This window comes from Lepidochelys olivacea, assembly GCF_965140295.1.
Source record: "Lepidochelys olivacea isolate rLepOli2 genome assembly, chromosome: 8".
Classification (NCBI taxonomy): Eukaryota; Metazoa; Chordata; order Testudines; family Cheloniidae; genus Lepidochelys; species Lepidochelys olivacea.
Window position 1 is genome coordinate 70885981 of NC_140418.1, and position 17937 is coordinate 70903917.

Sequence of the window (17937 nt, forward strand, 5' to 3'; positions counted from 1 at the left end):
AAATATTCCAATTATTAGACCAAATCTAAAAAATAACCACGCATTCAGTTTCTAAGTGGTAGGCTGAATCGAAGCAATACAGTGGAAATTCAGTATTTTGTATACTTCTACTCAAATTTGATGAGCCTATTATACTTCACTATAACGTTCAATATTCTCAGATATTTGCATCGACTAAAGGAACTCTGATAGATCCCTCATATCACAAACAGCCCTAATCAAAATTATATCAATATTTTCAATGTAAGCTGCATATTAGAAGAAAACAGTAAAAGCTATAAGGGAAGAGTGCTTACTCTGTAACCACCTTCTGAGGAATGTGAGCCCTGTTTAATAAAAAAATGGAAACAGTTATTTCCTCCCACATGTAAAATGGTTTTTAAATTATGGTATGAGGGTTTGACTATTCTGAGAAAGTGGTTTGAAACTGCTGTAATCTCACAAAGACAAAGTTGCATGGACATAAAATGGAGCAGTGAATCAGGCTCACTGACTTTATCTAAAAATCCTTGCTAAATGGAATGAAAGAACATTTATTTTGTTTCCTTTCATTCAGCTACCTTACATTACACACAGGCCTGGTGTCCACAATTCAAGAAGGATGTTGAAAACCTTTGAGAGGGTTCAGAGAAGAGGCATGAGACTGGTTAAAAAGATTAGAAAACATGGCTTACAGTAAAAGATTCGAGGTGCTCAAACTAAACAGATATCAAAAGAAGATAAGGTTAAGGGATGACTTGATCATAATCTGTAAGTACCTACATGAAGAACAGAAATTTCGTAACTGTTTCAGTCTAGCAGACAAAAGTGTAAACAAAGTATAATGTGTTTAAAAATACCTTCTGTGATTGTAGGTCTGTGAGGAAAAGCAACCTAAAATTTATTTGTGCTGGCCCTCTGCACTGGTGTGAATTCCACCATTACATGAGCCAACTACTGTGAGCTGCGTGGTCTTAATACACCGCACAAAAGTCTGGCTACAGTAAGATAAAAAACCCAAGTATTTCAAAACAGCAGCCACTATTTTTTTTTTCTGCAAGGAGACCAAGCTATTTCATTCTGGTTAATGAGAAAGGAAGCTGTTGAATCACTCTGAATTTTCTGTCAGATGTGATTCCTTATATGGGATTACTATAGTATCATTATGGTTTGAAACTGAAGGAAGTTTTCAATAAAATATCCCATGCCACAACTATAGGTGCCGTTCAAACAACAACCATGCCTCGGAGTATCTTCTCATGAATGTGCTGCAGTCTTTGTACTTTAGGTACTTAGACTGATACCAGGAATATAAAGTTCTAATTACAACTCTATTATTACATGAAAAGATGGTGCCTACAGACTGAGCATGCAGACCTGGAGTGTGCCTGCATCATATGGGAAACCCTCGGGTGATTATGCATGACTAGTTTGAGCGAGAGAGAGAGAACTACATTATGCTACACATGTGTTGATTTACTGTAATGGCTCCCCATTGTGATGTGCAGCATTTGTGTTGCTACTCCACTGCAGAGTAGTAACATCCAGTATTCTTATGTATTTTTTTACTCAGAGTAAAGTAATTCTTGAACATATTTCTCACAGCAGAACTGATATCCAAATGATATCTATTATTTTCACTTTCCTGGAAGAAAGTGGTAAATACTATGGGGAAAACAGGACTTACGTCTCCACCAGACTAGTTTCCTCCTGAAGGTAATCCCTGTAAAGAGGTACAAACCAGTTATTTTAGTGTAAAAGATCGTCTTTAACTATAGTCCAGTTTGAGGAACAGATATTTACTTTATTTGTACTTTCCTGATTGTACAGGATGATTGAATGATTTTGAATGATTGTTTTTCTGTTAAAAGTTCTCTTTGAACAGTAGCCAAAATGAAAGACAGCTCATGTCCTGCGATGGAGTAAGTATAATGATCAGACAGGCTTTTAACAGCTGTGGAAGTATGAAGGATGGGGATTCTAAGGAAGTTGAGATAACTCCTATAGGAGTTTAGATCTGATCAGAAAGTGACATTCCAAATCAGTTCATCATCAAATAACTTCAGTCCCTGTGTAACCATGTTCACTGTACAACACAAGTGGAGGTAATTTCTGAAACTTGAATGTTCATTCACTAGGAAGCTCTTTGGGGGGAGACTTTAAATTCAGTAGAGAATGTGTCATTACCTCGACATTGGCACTAATGCTGTTTGTGCTAGAGGATTCGTTCTGTAAAGAAAACAAAAATGAGTAATTTCTCTGTGAGAACAATTATACCACCATCATTTTACAAGAAGATTTCCCCCACAATGTAGTTCTATACTGGTTTAGCCGCCAGATTTGCACTCTTGTTTGCCAATAGTGCGTATTGGGTTCTCCACGCATATGCACACACAACAGTCTATCTAGCATGCACTTGTAGCAGGAAATGCTCTGTCTCCACTGGATGGATCTGCCTCTGAGCTCTTTGTGTCATTAACAATATGTATTCTGTTCTGAGGGTTCATCACATAAAAGAGACTCTGAATACTACTCTCTTGGTGTACATCACCTTGGGTCTTTTATCCTGAAAAACTACTATTTGTCAGGAGACATCTTATGGAAACAGGTGAATATGGTCCAGTGACCTTGTACTCTTTCTCTAGCCACTAGTTTAGGTGACAGCTAGGGGGTGGAATAGTCACAACTCTGAACAACGTACGTTTTGCCAGCATATGTGGTACTGTAGACCTAGCTTTAGCGTATGTCTACCCTCAAAACTGCTAGCATTACAACAGCTTTACTCTGAGACAAAATTCTAGGAAAAAATGACCGGTATTGCTTTACCTGTCCATTGTAACTGCTTCTGCTTAGAGCATGAGCTGTATCCTGTAAAAAGACAACGAAATGAGCTAGTAACCCATGAAAATTTTGACATGTACATTCAGGCACAATGCCTCATTTTGGGCTATATTTTTATTTGTTCTGATATCCAAAGACCTTTTGGCCTATAAATTAAATGGTATAATACATAATTATAATACAAAGGCTTATTTGTACATAATTCCCAGGTCCACACCTCCCATGTTTGTTGAGTGCAACAACTGTACAGCGTTCCTGAGCACTGTTTGGATGAAATAATTCTATTCCAGTTTAATGTCCACTAATTTCAGTATATCCCAATTCTGCAAGATGAATGGAAACTAAGGGTGTCCTGAACCCCGCAGCAGGACCTTACAAAATCAGGCCTTCTCCGAAAACTAACTCTCTTTACAGTAAAATTACTCTTCAAGTAAATAAACCAAGTGTTCATTTTCTTAGAGGCATACTAGAGAAAATCCCCTAAATACGATGAAGAAAGTGTGCTTACCCGGGCAACGATAGTCTTGCTGCCTGCACAGCTGGATGAACTCTGTGAAAAAACCAGAAGATAGTTATTGTCTTGTAGAAGTAACAAGATAGTCCATTCACCTACACAAAGGTAAAATTCCCTGGGACAGATTCTGCCCAGATTTACCCTGGCTTCCACTAGGTGAAAGCCCAAGAGCAGAGCCCTGATGGGGTAAATGCAGCCATAGGAGAACTATTTTTTTTAAAAATGGAATATATGTAGATTTAAATGAATGCTAACTCTGGGTGACACAAGAGTTTGATATGCCCATGTGCTGTGTGCATACGGAGTGTGAGTTCTTAGGGAAATATTCAGTCAGAGTACATAGGTTTGAGTACTATATGATTACTAAAAATTGAATTATTGTATGGTGCTAAAAAGTATTATGTATTTTGAACAACTGTGCAGCAGCATTGAAAGCTGGTTGAAGGGGTCAATACAGATCAATATAATTTCAAATAGCTTCAGTCTTTATGTAAACGATCAAATGAACGGTAAAAAAAACCCCATTCACCACACTAATGGCCCCGTAGGGTTTCATTTGACCATAGTTAAATAAACAGTCAAGATCATATACTATAAGTGTTGTCACACATATAATAGTTTAGAAATTCCAATATCAATTCAAATGTTGTTAGTTTTTGGGGGGGATTTAGAGACATTTTTCCCTTTGGTGTTTTCAGTGAAAACACTGCCGCACTGTGCTAGTGCCTAAGGAAAAAAGCAGTGTCTAGAAACAGAAGTGACCCTGGCTCGTAGTCTTCACAGCTGAATGAAAGGTGAAAATTAGGTGAGTGTATATAGAATGACAAGTAAATTAGTGCTCATTTACTCAGAGGAAAGTTGGGACAAAAACTTAGACACACTGGAGAAAAAAGTACTCACCTGACCACAAGCACTGCTACTGCTGCCTGAATTACTTTGTGAGCCCTGTAAAGACATCTGAAATCAGTTATTTCCTCATAACATGGGTTGCTTAAAGACAATGGACTAGATCTTGGGGCCTGTAGCTTGGAAGTTAAGGTCACACAAATAGAAAGCTTTGGTAGCATAAAGAGTCCCTAAAAACTAAGGTTTGTGATAAGGAGTAAAATAAGACCTTAACAAGCAAAATGAAGAGCTATGTCCCTGGCTACTGCCATAGCTCTGAGAGGACAATGATCCAGCCTTTAAAGTAAACTAAAAATCAATTATTTCTTAGTAAATTGGTTCACTATGATTTTGTTAAGGAAAAGAACCCTATTGATATTTATTTAGGGGAAGAAAGGATTAGGGAATGGTGAACACTGCAGACTTGATGATTATGTGACTTAAATATAAACTGAAAATAGTAAAAAGGTAAATACTGTGGAGCAATAAATGCTTTGTATTTTTTAAATGCTCCACACTGCCCTCATATGCCCAATTTTGAACAGTCTCCACAGAAACTATCACTTTTCAGTAAAAATTCTGTTTAAGTGGATGGCATGGAGAATGGAGCACTCCATGTCCTTCTATTGCATTAATACAGTGAATGGCCACGAGTTTGTCACACGTGAACATGGAAGCTTCAAGGAGGGTAATATTAATGAATGGTCTGAACTGAAGGTTCCAAGATGGTCAACATTCATCCTTGAGGAGGAACTCTGATCGACAATAGTAATATCTCCTTGGAATGCCAAAACTGACAATGGCGCATACCTGGGTCAGTCAGCAAGATGACTTTTCTAACTATAGGGAAATACAAAATGTATAACCAAGGATGGGTGAAATCCTGGCCCCACTGAGGTCAATGGAAGTTTTGCCATTGACTTCATTGAGCTCAGGATTTTATGTTCTTATGTTATAGTTTGGTTACTGGCAGAGACACTAATTTTATAGCTCATTACAACAATTTGTAACCTACTAACTCTCCTGTGTTCTAGGACTGCAGAGATGTTAACTGCCCACTTCATTTTATGTGATCTCCTGCAACATATGTTAACCTCTTATGCTTAACAGTCTTTTCCACCTTGTATATATCTGTGACAATGTTTACTGTTGTATCCTTGGGGGCAGCAGTTTTAGGAAGAAATCACTTGAGACACAGAGAGCTGTAAACCTGAAAAGCAGCCATTTATTGCCACACACTGAACTAACCAAAACCAGCCAAAACTGGCTGGGCTATCCCCAAATAATCTAACTCAGTTGCTATAGCAACAAGAAGGTTCTATTACCACAACAACCAAATACACAACATATTCCTCCCCCCGTAAAAAGAACATCCCCTAAATAAAACAAACACTAAACTAGAGAAGGAGGGTAGACTGCTTCCGTTCCCCGCTAAACCCCAGGGATTATTTTGCTCCGTAACTGTGGGTTCGCACTAGCTAAAGATCCAGCCATTGAGGAGGCCTTCTGTCTCTAGGTGGATTATGGCAGACTTCTGGTGTTGTTGCATCTGAAAGTGTCTGTCTTGGGCGCAGGCCTGACAATGGGCTCAGGGTTCGTAGTGTGAATGGGTGAGGATGTGGTATCAGCTCATTCCGGCCAGCGGGGGTATCTCAGCCGCCGGCAGTAATGGAAGGGGACAGTCAGGAACAGGTTTCTCGCCAGAAGCGATGAAGTCAGGCAACTCAACTGAAGATGTGTCTGGAGGACTGGTATGACCGGGCAACAGCTGATCTGCATGTCACTGTCAGGTGAGATCCTTTCCGGTCCAGACTGTATAGGAAAGAGGTCCTGTTTGAGCGATGACCGTGGCAGGGATCCATTTAGCTCCAGAAGTATAATTCCGAGCCAAAACTGGCTGTCCTGGGCTAAAGGTTCAGTCTTTTGCTCTGGGTGCACACCTGATGACTTGATCTTGCTGCTGACGTTGCACAATTTGTCGGGGTTCAGAAGGTTGCAGCAGATCAAAGCAAGTGCGCAGCTGTTGTCCCATCATTAGAAAGGCCGGGGATGCCTGGGTCGTAGCATGAGGTGTGTTTCTGTAGGATAGTAAAAAGTTGTCCAGACGCTTTTGAATGGATAATTGTCCCCTTGCCGATTTCAAAGCTTGTTTCATTGTCTGCACAAAACTTTGAGCTAATCCATTGGTGGATGGATGATATGGTGCTGAAGTGATGTGGTATATCCCATTTGCCTTCATAAAATTTTGAAACTCTTGAGAGACCAACTGCGGTCTGTTGTCACTCACAAGTTGTTCTGGCAGACCAAAACGACTAAAGAGTCTCTGTAGTTTTTGGATAGTACTCTCTGCAGTAGTGGACTGCAATATAGAGACTTCTGGCCATTTAGAATGGGCATCTACCACCACCAAGAACATGCTTCCCTCAAAGGGGCCAGCGAAGTCAACGTGAATACGTTGCCATGGGTTTTCAGGCCAGTCCCATGGGTGTCCCATTCCTCACATCCTGACATGACATACAAGCTCTTGCCCTCTCTTCTATAGCACTGTCCAATCCAGGCCACTAAAAATAGTTTTGTGCAATTTCCTTCATGCGCACTATTCCACAGTGACCGGAATGTAGCTGTTCTAACATCTGTGATCTCAGTGGTGGTGGGATAATGACATGTCTCCCGCACAACAAACAACCAGATTGGATCGATAACTCTGTCCTCCTGGACATGTAGGTAACTAGGTCAGGTGAGACTGGAGAGGTTCATCGAGATGTTCCACGCATCACCAGGTCCATAACTTGGGACAATACTGGGTCAACGCGAGTTGCCTTCTTTACTTAAGTAGCGGTGATGGGTGTATTCTCTACCTGTTCAAAGTAAAAGATTTCTTTCTGGGCAATATCTTGATGTTTGACTGGCAAAGGCAACCTTGAGAGACCATCCGCATTGCCGTGCAGAGTGGATTTCCGATATTTGATTTCATACGTGTGCGCTGAAAGCAACAATGCCCAACATTGCATACGACTAGCAGCTAATGGGGAAATGCCTGTGTGAGGTCCAAAAATTGAAGTCAGAGGTCGATGGTCTGTGAAAAGAGTAAACTTCTGCCTAAACAGGTACTGATGAAACTTCCGAATTCCGAAAACAGTTCCCAATGCCTCACGTTCGGTTTGGGCATAGTTAGTTTCAGCTTTGCTTAGAGTGTGTGAAGTAAAAGCAATAGGTCTCTCTTCTCCCGAAGGCATAAATGTGTGACACGACCTCTCCCACTCCATAAGGGGTGGCATTGCAGGCCAATTTTAGGGGTAAGGATGGATCAAAATGCGTCAGAACTTCAGAATTTAGCAGTGCACCCTTAGCTTTGTTAAATGCAACATCACAGGCTTCAGTCCACTTCCAGGCCTTGTTCTGCCCAAGGAGTTCGTGAAGTGGTTTTAGCAGTGTGGCTAACTGTGAAATGAACTTTCAATAATAGTTCAATAGTCCTAAAAACAAGCAAAGCTGGCTAACATTTCGAGGAGGGGGAGCCTCAACAATAGCCTTAACTTTTGCAGGGGCTTTACAAAGATCCATAGTATCAATGATGTCTCTCAAAATATTTAACAGAGGGCTGGAAGAATTTACACTTGTCTTTGCAGACTCGTAGGCCATACTCTTCCAGTCTTTGTAGGGTAGCCTCTAAAATTCTTTAGGTTATCCTCCTCATTTTATGCAGTGACCAAGATGTCATCCAGATAGCACTGGACTCCTGGCAAGCCACACAAGATCTGGTCCATAGCCCTCTGGAACAGGGCGGGAGCAGACATTATTCCGAAGGGTAGGTGACAGTATCGATAAAGCCTTTTATGCGTCACAATAGTCAACAGCTCTTGGGACTTTTCATCGACATGCATCTGTAAATATGCTTGACTCAGATCAATCTTACTGAACTTTTGTCCCCCAGCCAGGCCCGCGAAGACGTCATCGATGCAGGGAAGCAGGTATTGCTCTGCACACAACACCGGGTTGACAGTGACTTTAAAATCACCACAAATCCAGAGGGAGCCATCTTTCTTCACTGTTTGGAATGATATGAGTTGCCCCTGGGCTAAGGGTAACTGGTATAAGGACTCCATTTGTGACCAGGCACTCCAGGTCTGCTTCAACTTTCGGCCTGATGCATATGGCACAGTTCTGGCTTTCAGATATTTTGGTTGACTGTCAGGTTTAATGTTCAATGTCACAGTGATTCTCTTCATATTTCCCAGATCCTCTCCAAAAACAGCAGCATATTTCCTTAGTACAGCGGTCAGACCAGTTTCTTCTTTAGTCATTCAGTGCACTTCTGCCAGTTCAGCTGAATCTTCCTAAGCCAAGACCTACCCATTAATGCTGGGTAATTACCTCTCACCACAAACAGTGGCAATTTAGCAGCCTGTCCATTGAGCTCCACCTTAACATCTATAGTGCCCAACATAGGCATGGCTTCTCCCATATACGTCTTCAGAACAGTTTTTGTTGCCTTAAGCGAAAGATGCTGTAGCTTTTCTTTATACACAGTCTCGGAGACCAGCGAGATGGCTGCACCGGTGTCCAGTTCCATGCGTATAGGTTTGCCGTCCAACAACGGGGTTACCCAGTATTCCTGTGAGCCCACTGCCAAAGACAAAATGTGCAGTGGCACTTCTTGTGAAGAGGTGTCTCCTTGGTTGTCCTGGGTCTGCTCTAGGGTATGCAGGTTCCCCTTTTGGTCGGCCAGACCACAGGCCTCTTTTTCTTTTGTTTACAGGCACACTCACTGTGTCCCTTTTTTCCACAGTGTCAACACACCAGGTCCTTACACCAGCATTCTGATGCATGGTGACCCGGCTTATCACAGCAGTTACATTCCTGACTCTCCATAGTTTTGTGGGTAGGTTCTTGTGACACCTTATGCACCCTAGGGGATGCACCCATGTATTGTGCCTCCTTTGTAGTCAGTTCCATGGAGACTGCAATATCAACAGCTTTCTGTAAGGTAAGCTGAGCCTCTGTCAATAGGCGCTTCCATATAGCTTCACTGTGCAGGCCACACACTAACCTGTCACGTAAGGCATCATTTAACATCTCCTTAAATTCACAGTGTTCCGCAAGCCTTTTCAAAGTTGCTACAAATTGTACAACTGTTTCGTCTTCTTTTTGGTCTCTTTTGTGGAACCTATATCTTTCAGCAGTTACCAATGGTTTTGGATAAAAATGGGAGCCCAGGATTTCCACAGTGTCATTGTAAGATTTGGAATCAGGCTTAACAGGGTGTAGTAAGCTGCGTAGCAGGGAGTAGGTCTTAGCCCCTACAACATTTAAGAATATTGGTACCTTCTTCTCTTCTGTAATGTCATTTGCAATAACAAAAAGCTCAAAACGCTCAGTACATATGTGCCATTGCACTATAGTGTCCTCAAAAGGTTCCAGCGGCCCCGTAAGTGTAGCCATGGTTTTAGTTTCAGATTGCACAGTCAGTGCAAACAAGCCAGTTCTCACCCCCTTCCAACAGCAAAAAGGTTTTGTTGTTGTTTTTTTGCACCTTGACTTCTACTTCCTTTTGTTGCTGGGGCAGCACAGGAATCCCATCCTCGTCGCCACTTTGTTGTATCCTTGGGGGCAGCAGTTTTAGGAAGAAATCACTTGAGGCAGAGCTGTAAACCTTAAATGCTGCCATTTATTGCCACACATTTGAACTAATCAAAGCCAAAAACTGGCTGCGCTATCCCCTAATAATCTAACTCAGTTGCAATAGCAACAACACGGTTCTATTACCACAACAACCAAATACACAACATTTACCTTTTCTGAAGAAGAGCTCTGTGAAGCTCAAAAGTTTCTTCCACCAACAGAAGTTGGTCCAGTAAAAGATATTACATCATCCACCTTGTCTCTCTAGTCACAAATAATGTAATTCAACCTCTAATTTTCTGTACAACTTCATCCTTCAACAAAAATTCCCACACAACAGCTAATGGATACAATGCAAATTACAGTGAAGTTTTCCAGTACCAAGAGGCATGCTGGAATAAATTTCCATGCAGTAAGTGGAGCTTAAAAGGTTGCAACACAGGTCAGTCGGGGTGGTCAGTGCAAGGGAGTAGACCTGCACAGGTAGTTCCTCTCGGGGGACAGCAGAAGTCCCATGCTGCCTGGAACAAACCTCAATAGGGAGCTGCAGGCCAGCTCCAGAGAGAAAGCAGAACATCTGCCCACGGGTGAAGGAGTTGAGCTCCTGGACCCCTTTCAGTTGAGAGCATGTTGTGAATTGACAGTTGGCCCACATTGGGCCTCCAGTGAGACTGAATATGGTAGAAAGTGATCCAGGGAACAGGGTTGGTGATACTCTTTCCCCGGCTGCACGCCTGAACTAACAGTCCCAGGGCCCCGGGTTGGAACCTGGTGGACCGAGAGAGCCTGGATTCCCCTAATGCTGATCACAGACATGAGCCACAAGGGGAATTGTGAGCTAGTGCTCTCCCCACTAGGGGACACAACCCCCTCCCAATACAGGGCCCTGGAATTCTCTGTCTTTGCTAATGTTCTATTCTCTGGTCACTTGTCTTTCAGCTCTCTGGTGCTGAGGAACTGCTTCATCAGCACCCAGCACAGTGAGGGTCCCTCTCTTCTTGTGCTTAAAATGAGTTTCAAAAATACTGTTGGGTATGGCTTCAGTGTAGTCACACTGACAGGGAGCCAGGAACACAGCTAAGTTTTTGGGTTTGGGTCCAACAGAGGGGCCAAACCTCACTGCCTCAAAGGGGCAACGTTGGAGTTGGGGAGTGGGATCGCTGTGAAAGGATCCCCCCCCCCCCCCACATCCTTCCCCACACCTCCTCCTACAGGTGGGAGAGGTGGATGATCTGGATCTGACAATTTAATTAAGTTAAAAAGAAACTTCCAAGTAAGTTAGGTGTTCTTCAAATTTTGCCCAAAATCACCTAGGCAGTTTAGCGGCAGAGTCAAATTCTCTAATGAGGTTTATACACACTTTTCAGAGAAATTGTTTGCAGCATTGTTCCACCATTTGAGAACAAGAAATTACATTTACAACAACACATTCCATTACTAAGAACCAGTTGAAGGCAAACCTTAAAAACCATGGAGAAAGGTTACTCACCTGGTGGCAGGGATTGCTGTCGTATGAAGTACCCTGTGTAAAAAGACACCCAAACCATTCATTTCCTTGCAAAACAACTTATCTTTCCTCCTGAAGCTTCTAGTCTCAACCTCTCTTTTTCATGATTAACTCCACTATATTCTTTTACCTAGTTTCGCTATCACTACTTTGACCTCATATTTGACTCCCTTTTTCTCCTCACATAGCCATGTTCTCACTATTCAATACAGAGTTACTGGACCTGAGGTCATTTCAAGTGTCCACATGGGGGAACAGAATTCTAAGGAAGGGTGGTCTTTGACCAGGAAACTACTAATTCAACTCTCATTCTTGAGGAGTCAGCCTGAGAGAGAATCTCTGATTATAGTTGTGTTAAATGCAGCAACGTTTAATTGAGACATACTCACACATGGCTGTGTTTGTTTGTGATTTTAGAGGAGGGTAGAGAATCAGAATTCAGGTACTTATGAACTATATGGTTAATGATTACTCTCAAAATGGATGGGTCATTAACTGTACCTATTATTTATATACTAGTGTCTAACTGAGGCCATTGCTGTTCAGTACAGTAGCCAATGTCAGTCTCTCTGGTTCTCCGCACTGTATAATTTTAGGCACAACAATGGAAACAAAAAGCTCCTACTTCAGTTAATGGGCACAATCTAATTTATAACAAAATGTTTTAATACAAAGTAGCAAATTGAGACAAATCTCCACATATAGAGAGGAAAGGGACTTACCTCTCCACAACCCTTACTGACACCGAAAGAAGATGATCCACCCTGCTGGAAAAAAAAATCCCAACAATTTATTTTCATTGTAGAAATAATGTTTCAAGCAGGGTTCTGTCTGAAGGAGTGAAGCACCAGACGATAGTAAGTTCTCCAACTTACCTCCCTTTATCTTGCCATCCTACACTATGAAAAGATTTACCTTTCAAAATGAAAGTGAAGAAGGTACTTATACGTTTAGGGCCTGATCCAATGTCCATTGAAGTCAATGGAAAGACTGACTGCAATGGGGTTTGGACCTGGGTTACAATTTTCAGAAGCACTTGAGTGACTTAGGAAACTAACTCCCATTTTCAAAAGAGACTCAGGTTACTTTAGGAGCTTAAATCCCATTGACTTTCAATGAGATTTAGGCTCTTAAGTGTCTAAATAAGTCTTGAAAATGTGAGTCAGGGTCCTAAGTCACTCAGATGACTGAAAATTCCACTCCTGGCCCTTATTTGTGAATACACTGAAAACAGATGTTACACAAGCTGCCATTGCAGAAGAGTATAGAGGGCATTGGGGACACTGTCCCAGTGAAGCATGCAAGTCCACATATATAGAGTGTATGTTAGAGAGAGCAAGAGAGAGTGCACACATGACTAAATACAAATTGCAAACACAGCAAATCTAAGTCATAGAATCATAGAATATCAGGGTTGGAAGGGACCTCAGGAGGTCACCTAGTCCAAGCCCCTGCTCAAAGCAGGACCAATCCCCAATTTTTGCCCCAGATCCCTAAATGGTCCCCTCAAGGATTGAACTCACAACCCTAGGTTTAGGAGGCCAATGCTCTAAACTACTGAGCTATCACTCTCCCCCACCCCCAGAAGCCTGCTACAGATTTGTGGTCTTTGTAATTCGTTTTAGTAGCAAGGTGTTCTCCACCACCACTCCTCTGGCACATGTGTAGTTAAGGTCTAACCAAAGGTGAAGCCAACACTGATTTTCAGTGGGGTTTGGGATACTGGATTCACTTCCCAAGTCACAAGCTGCAGTGACTATAGTGTGTCACTAAAGTGTTCATATCTTACTGACCCATGTTAAACCCTGCTGGGGGACTAAAATGTACCTGGTTCTTATTGATGTAGTCTCCTTTCAATGAGGACTATGTTAATATGCTCTAGGTACCCTTTAGAGCAGTGGTTCTCAGCCCATGGTCCATGGGCCGTTTGTGGCCCTATCAGCACACAGCTGCAGTCCATGTGACATCCTCAGGGCAATACCATATATATATATATATGTAGATAGTATGTATATATTATGTGGATGCAGACCACATAACACACAGAGAGCTGCAAAGCGGCCCACAATGGTAAATAGGTTGAGAACCACTGATCTAGAGTGTGCCAGCAGGGCCAACATGGAGAAGTTAGCTTGCAACAGTTTTAGAGCACTCTTCAGTTAACTCCCCTCCAGAGTTACACACTTCAGGGACCAGCTTCACATGCCCTGGTAGGTTATTCATGGGATCAGCCTTTTTTTTTTTTCTTCTGCTCTGCACCACTTGCTCCAAAGCTCACCCTGCTCTTCTGGTGAAAATGCACTGCTAGGATCTTTGAACGCCGTTCAGCAGGAAGAAACAAGAAGCCAAGGAAGTCATGTTTGATACAGACAAATAAGGCCAAATTCTATGCTGATATAAATTGTCATAGCACTATTAACTTCAATAGAGTGGTGCCAATTTAACCCAGTAGAGAACTTGGCCCACAGATTTTGACATAATTTCAGGGCCCTAGAGAAGAAACATGCAGTGACTTTGCCTATATTGTGACAATTCTAGTTTGGACCCATTGCAAACAGCATTTCTGCATTCTGTATCCCCTGCCATCAGCCCTCTCGCTCTCTTTATTAACCTAAAGTAATTTAACCCTGCAAAAACAAATTATGCCAACACTAGAGGACATAATCCAAACAGTAGGGAAGCAATTGATTACTCAGAAGATAACTAAGAGCAGAGGAGAAAAGATTGCTTACTTGGCTGCTCTGTGAGAATATTTGGTTGCCCTGTGAAATAGTGGACTGCCCCGGTGAAGGAAGCAGAAGCCATTTATTTCATTGTAAAAAAAAAAAAAAAAAAAGCATATTTGAATACTGTACTATTAGTGTAAGGGATGTCTGTTGGTATTTCTTACTTGTGAGACGAAAGGAACAGGTGGAGAACACTGTATTAGTGATCTTTGATGCCACTCCACTGATTTAATATGGGACCTACAGAAGCTAAAGTGACGTTATGTTGTGTTTTGAGCACACAGAGACAGTTTTGATTTTCAGATAGAAGAGCACTGTTCGTTTAAAATTGTATTAATAAGTCCATGTGAATATATGGAGTCTGTGTAGTTAAGTGCACCTGAGCCTTAAATGAGATATGAGGTATCCATGATCCCATCAATGGAATGACCATCCTTTAGATGCTGGTCTGAGCTAGTAAGTTTTCTTATGAGTGCTCTCAACTACTGCAAGCAACATTGAGGGTAAAAAAATTGAGAAAAATAAATATGGTTTACCTGACTTTGTGAGGAGGACTGATTTCTCTAAAGAAGCCAATTATTTCTTTGTGAAAGGATAAACCACATGATCTCATCCGTACAACATTTAAGAAAGAATCTAACTATGAATGATTCTTGGCATTTGAATAACAGAGGACAGGACTAGAATTGCAAAAGGGTTGGAAAATATATGACAGTTTCCCTAAGCAATAGTGACCCTAATGAAAATAGGTGTGTTTCCTTTTTAAAATGTGCTTGTCTGAAATTCATTTGGGAAAAACTGGGAGAGGCCAAAAAGAAGAAAGAAAAAGAAATAGAGGAAGTGGAAACTGTTCCAGAATTATTCAATAATAAACATAAAGTTAGGAGTAATGACAGGAATAAAAAGAGGACAGTCTGAATAAGCAGAGATGTGAAAAATGGTTCCTTGGTTTTTAAATTAATTATATGAACCTCAGCAACTTGAATACATATCTAAGTTAAGTTTAAATTAACAATGTTAGACAGAAACGGTGGAGGTCCTAGCTGTTATTGATCTGTATATATTGAATTCTGAGAGAAGCAAATCACTATAAAGGGATTTATGCACTGCATGGATACATCTGCTAACTAATGTAGAGTTGATTGTCAGTAATTACACAGCATCCTTCTGCTCTTGTTTAAGAATAACACAAATAATTGCAGTCAACCCAATGGCTCTTTATTTGACTTTGGACCATTTGTGTTGGCTCTCCACAAATGCAGATGCTTTGCTAGAATATTCACAGGAAGCAAATCTGATTGCTGTAGTTGTAAAAAAAAATTATTATTTTTTTTTATTCTTTACAGCTCTCCCACCACCAATGATACCAATATACCAAATCTATGTTTTAAGATTTTGGCTGCTTAGAAGCTTTCCATGCTTAAAAGCAAAACAAAACAAAAAAACACAAAAAAACCCTATAGAATGGATATAAAAGTACATACTTGGCCATTGGTTTTGCTGATCTGTGGGGTAGAAGATTGACTCTGTAAAGAAACAATAAATCAGTAATTTTGCTGTGAAAAGGCTTTGATTACATGCCATACTGTCTCAGTAAAAGAAACCCATCTGTATTTATCTGGATGGTGGAAGGAATATACAGAGAAGGGTACAAGCTTTGCCTCTGTTCCATTAGGCTACATTATGGAAAGTTGAGAGTATACTCCTGTGGAAGGGTCATATCTGGTGAAAGAGCACCATTTACTGAATGGTACTCAAATCTCCTCCAGAGTTGCTTTGAATCTATACAGAGACATAGAAGAGGCAAATTCTAATGAACATTGATGTATCCAGGTGTGTGTACATTCAATGATCATCCTTTAGGTGTCAATCTGAGCTAATAGCATCTCCTAGGAAAATCAGTCAAATGTATATACACAGGTTATTTAACTACAGAGGAATCTGAAGTGTTTTGCCAGAATATTAACCTGATGAGAGTTTTGCTTGAGTTAACAGTGTTGGACAAGCCCCTATTTTACTTTTCACCATTGATAGGGAGCAGTGAAGACACATTCTGTCTCATAAAGCTTCCCACATTTCTCCAGTGCAGTGGTGAGGTGCAAACTGCTACACCCCTTTAAAGGGGTACATCATCATACACATGTCCCACCATGGGGAGGGCAGAGCCATGGTCAACTTATGCCCCTTCCTATCTGCCCCTTCAGGGTACAGTGTTCCCCTTTGTGAAGGGGCTGCAATTCTGGTAATTCTTTCTGCGGTAATTCAAAACTCTTTCCCTCTCCCCCATGCCTGTGTAAGGACCATCCAGAATCTAGCCGTACATCTCTGGTTACCGTAAAAGGCACATCAGGACAAATCTTTAAACACAGTGTAAGATTGTGCTTACCAGTTTACAGATAATGATGTTGTAGGAGGAGGAACTCTGTAAAGAAACCCAACAACAGTTACTTCCATGTAAGCAGAGTTGTTTGAATATAACTGTATCTCAGCAAAAGAAATTATTTGTATTTATCTACTCAGTGAGGGGAGAGCCTGCAGAGAGTTGCCTAGTCCTTATTTTGCCCCTACTGATCACCACTGGACACTAAATGAAAGGTCTAAAATGGAGGTTTTAGGAAAGTTTAAAAAAAAACAACAAAACCAAAAATAAACCCTGGATAATTATGGGCCAAATTAGTGAATTATACATTGGCCTATATGAGGGGCACTGCCAAGCCATACCAATCTAAAAGAAATTGCCAGGGGGATTTTGTCACAATCAGAGCGCTTTGACACTGGCTGGTGTGTAGAGAGGGGAAGCATGTGTGGCCCCAACCTGCACTCCTCTCTCCAGGCCCATTTTGGGTAACTTGTAGCCCTGGGGGCTCTAGGAGGCAAAATTTCTGCACAATTCTCAAAATCTCCCTATGGTGGTCGAGCTCTGCACAAAGTCCTGTACAAATAGCACAGTGTGGCACCTAAGTACTAAGGCCAATATTTTCCAATCTGTGTGTCTAAGGACATGCCTCCAAATCCATATTATAGGCATCTAAGTAAAACTGATGACTTTCAGAGGTGATGAGCATCTCTAGCTACCACTCATGTCTATAGGAGCTACCACTCATGTCTCTGGAAAATCAGGCCACTTTTCTGTAGCTGCCTTACTTTGGCTAAAAATTTGAAACCTGTGTGCCAAGAGGACTTTGGGCCAGATTTTTTAAAGGCAAAAATAAGAGTAAGGTGACCACTGACTTTCAATAAGAGATGTGTGTCTAACTATTCCATGTTCCTTTGAAAATTTCCCCCTTGGTACACATGGTTTCCACATAGAAAACTTCATGCCCTGAAGTCACTCCTCAGGGGACATATCCAACATTTGAATAACAGTCTTCTCCCTAATGGGCCAACTACTCTCGTCTCTATTTTTTCTTTTTTAAACAGTGAGGGAATTCCAGTCTTTTGAGTGCCCCAATTCAGTCTTGCAATGCAATGTAAACACACATATTAGAGTTATACTGTGGAGAAATGCCTTACTGACCTGGATAAGAAGAAAAAAAAATGAACATGGAGGAGGAAATTAATTTTTAAACAATTTCTGTCTCAGCAGTTTTACAGCCCGGTTTATTTGTATTTTTTCTTCTATTTAATTGAAACTTTTAAAAATAAATTAAAAATGTCAGTGTAATAAAGAATTATAATTGAACAACCTTTCAACTTGGTAATAAATCATATGATGGCTAGTAAACTCCACTTCTGGCCAAGGAGTTGTTTTCTTTCTATACACCTTGGTTTTCAACCTCAGAGTTTACTCAACCCAGGATATTGTTATTACCTCATAAAAAAGGAAGACGCTGTACTTATCATTTAAGTAGCCACCATCATCC

At 41.2% G+C, this 17937-nt stretch overlaps 1 protein-coding gene across 2 annotated transcripts in view; it reads right to left on the reverse strand.

Annotated features, from left to right (window-relative positions):
• LOC311525429 (uncharacterized protein) overlaps positions 1 to 17937 on the reverse strand; it is a 48692-nt gene that overhangs the window by 2742 nt on the left and 28013 nt on the right. Inside the window, exons 17-26 of one of the 2 annotated variants that reach the window (XM_084637568.1) lie at positions 16461 to 16496; positions 15559 to 15600; positions 12071 to 12112; positions 11331 to 11363; positions 4235 to 4279; positions 3329 to 3370; positions 2806 to 2847; positions 2167 to 2208; positions 1667 to 1702; positions 297 to 326 (exon numbers count right to left, since the gene is read on the reverse strand). In XM_084637568.1, coding sequence (XP_084493694.1) covers positions 1679 to 1702; positions 2167 to 2208; positions 2806 to 2847; positions 3329 to 3370; positions 4235 to 4279; positions 11331 to 11363; positions 12071 to 12112; positions 15559 to 15600; positions 16461 to 16496 — 348 coding nt within the window. In that variant the 3' untranslated portion in view covers positions 297 to 326; positions 1667 to 1678. Of the gene's footprint in view, positions 1 to 296; positions 327 to 1666; positions 1703 to 2166; positions 2209 to 2805; positions 2848 to 3328; positions 3371 to 4234; positions 4280 to 11330; positions 11364 to 12070; positions 12116 to 15558; positions 15601 to 16460; positions 16497 to 17937 lie in introns of both variants that reach the window. The other variant, XM_084637567.1, reaches the window with a different exon arrangement.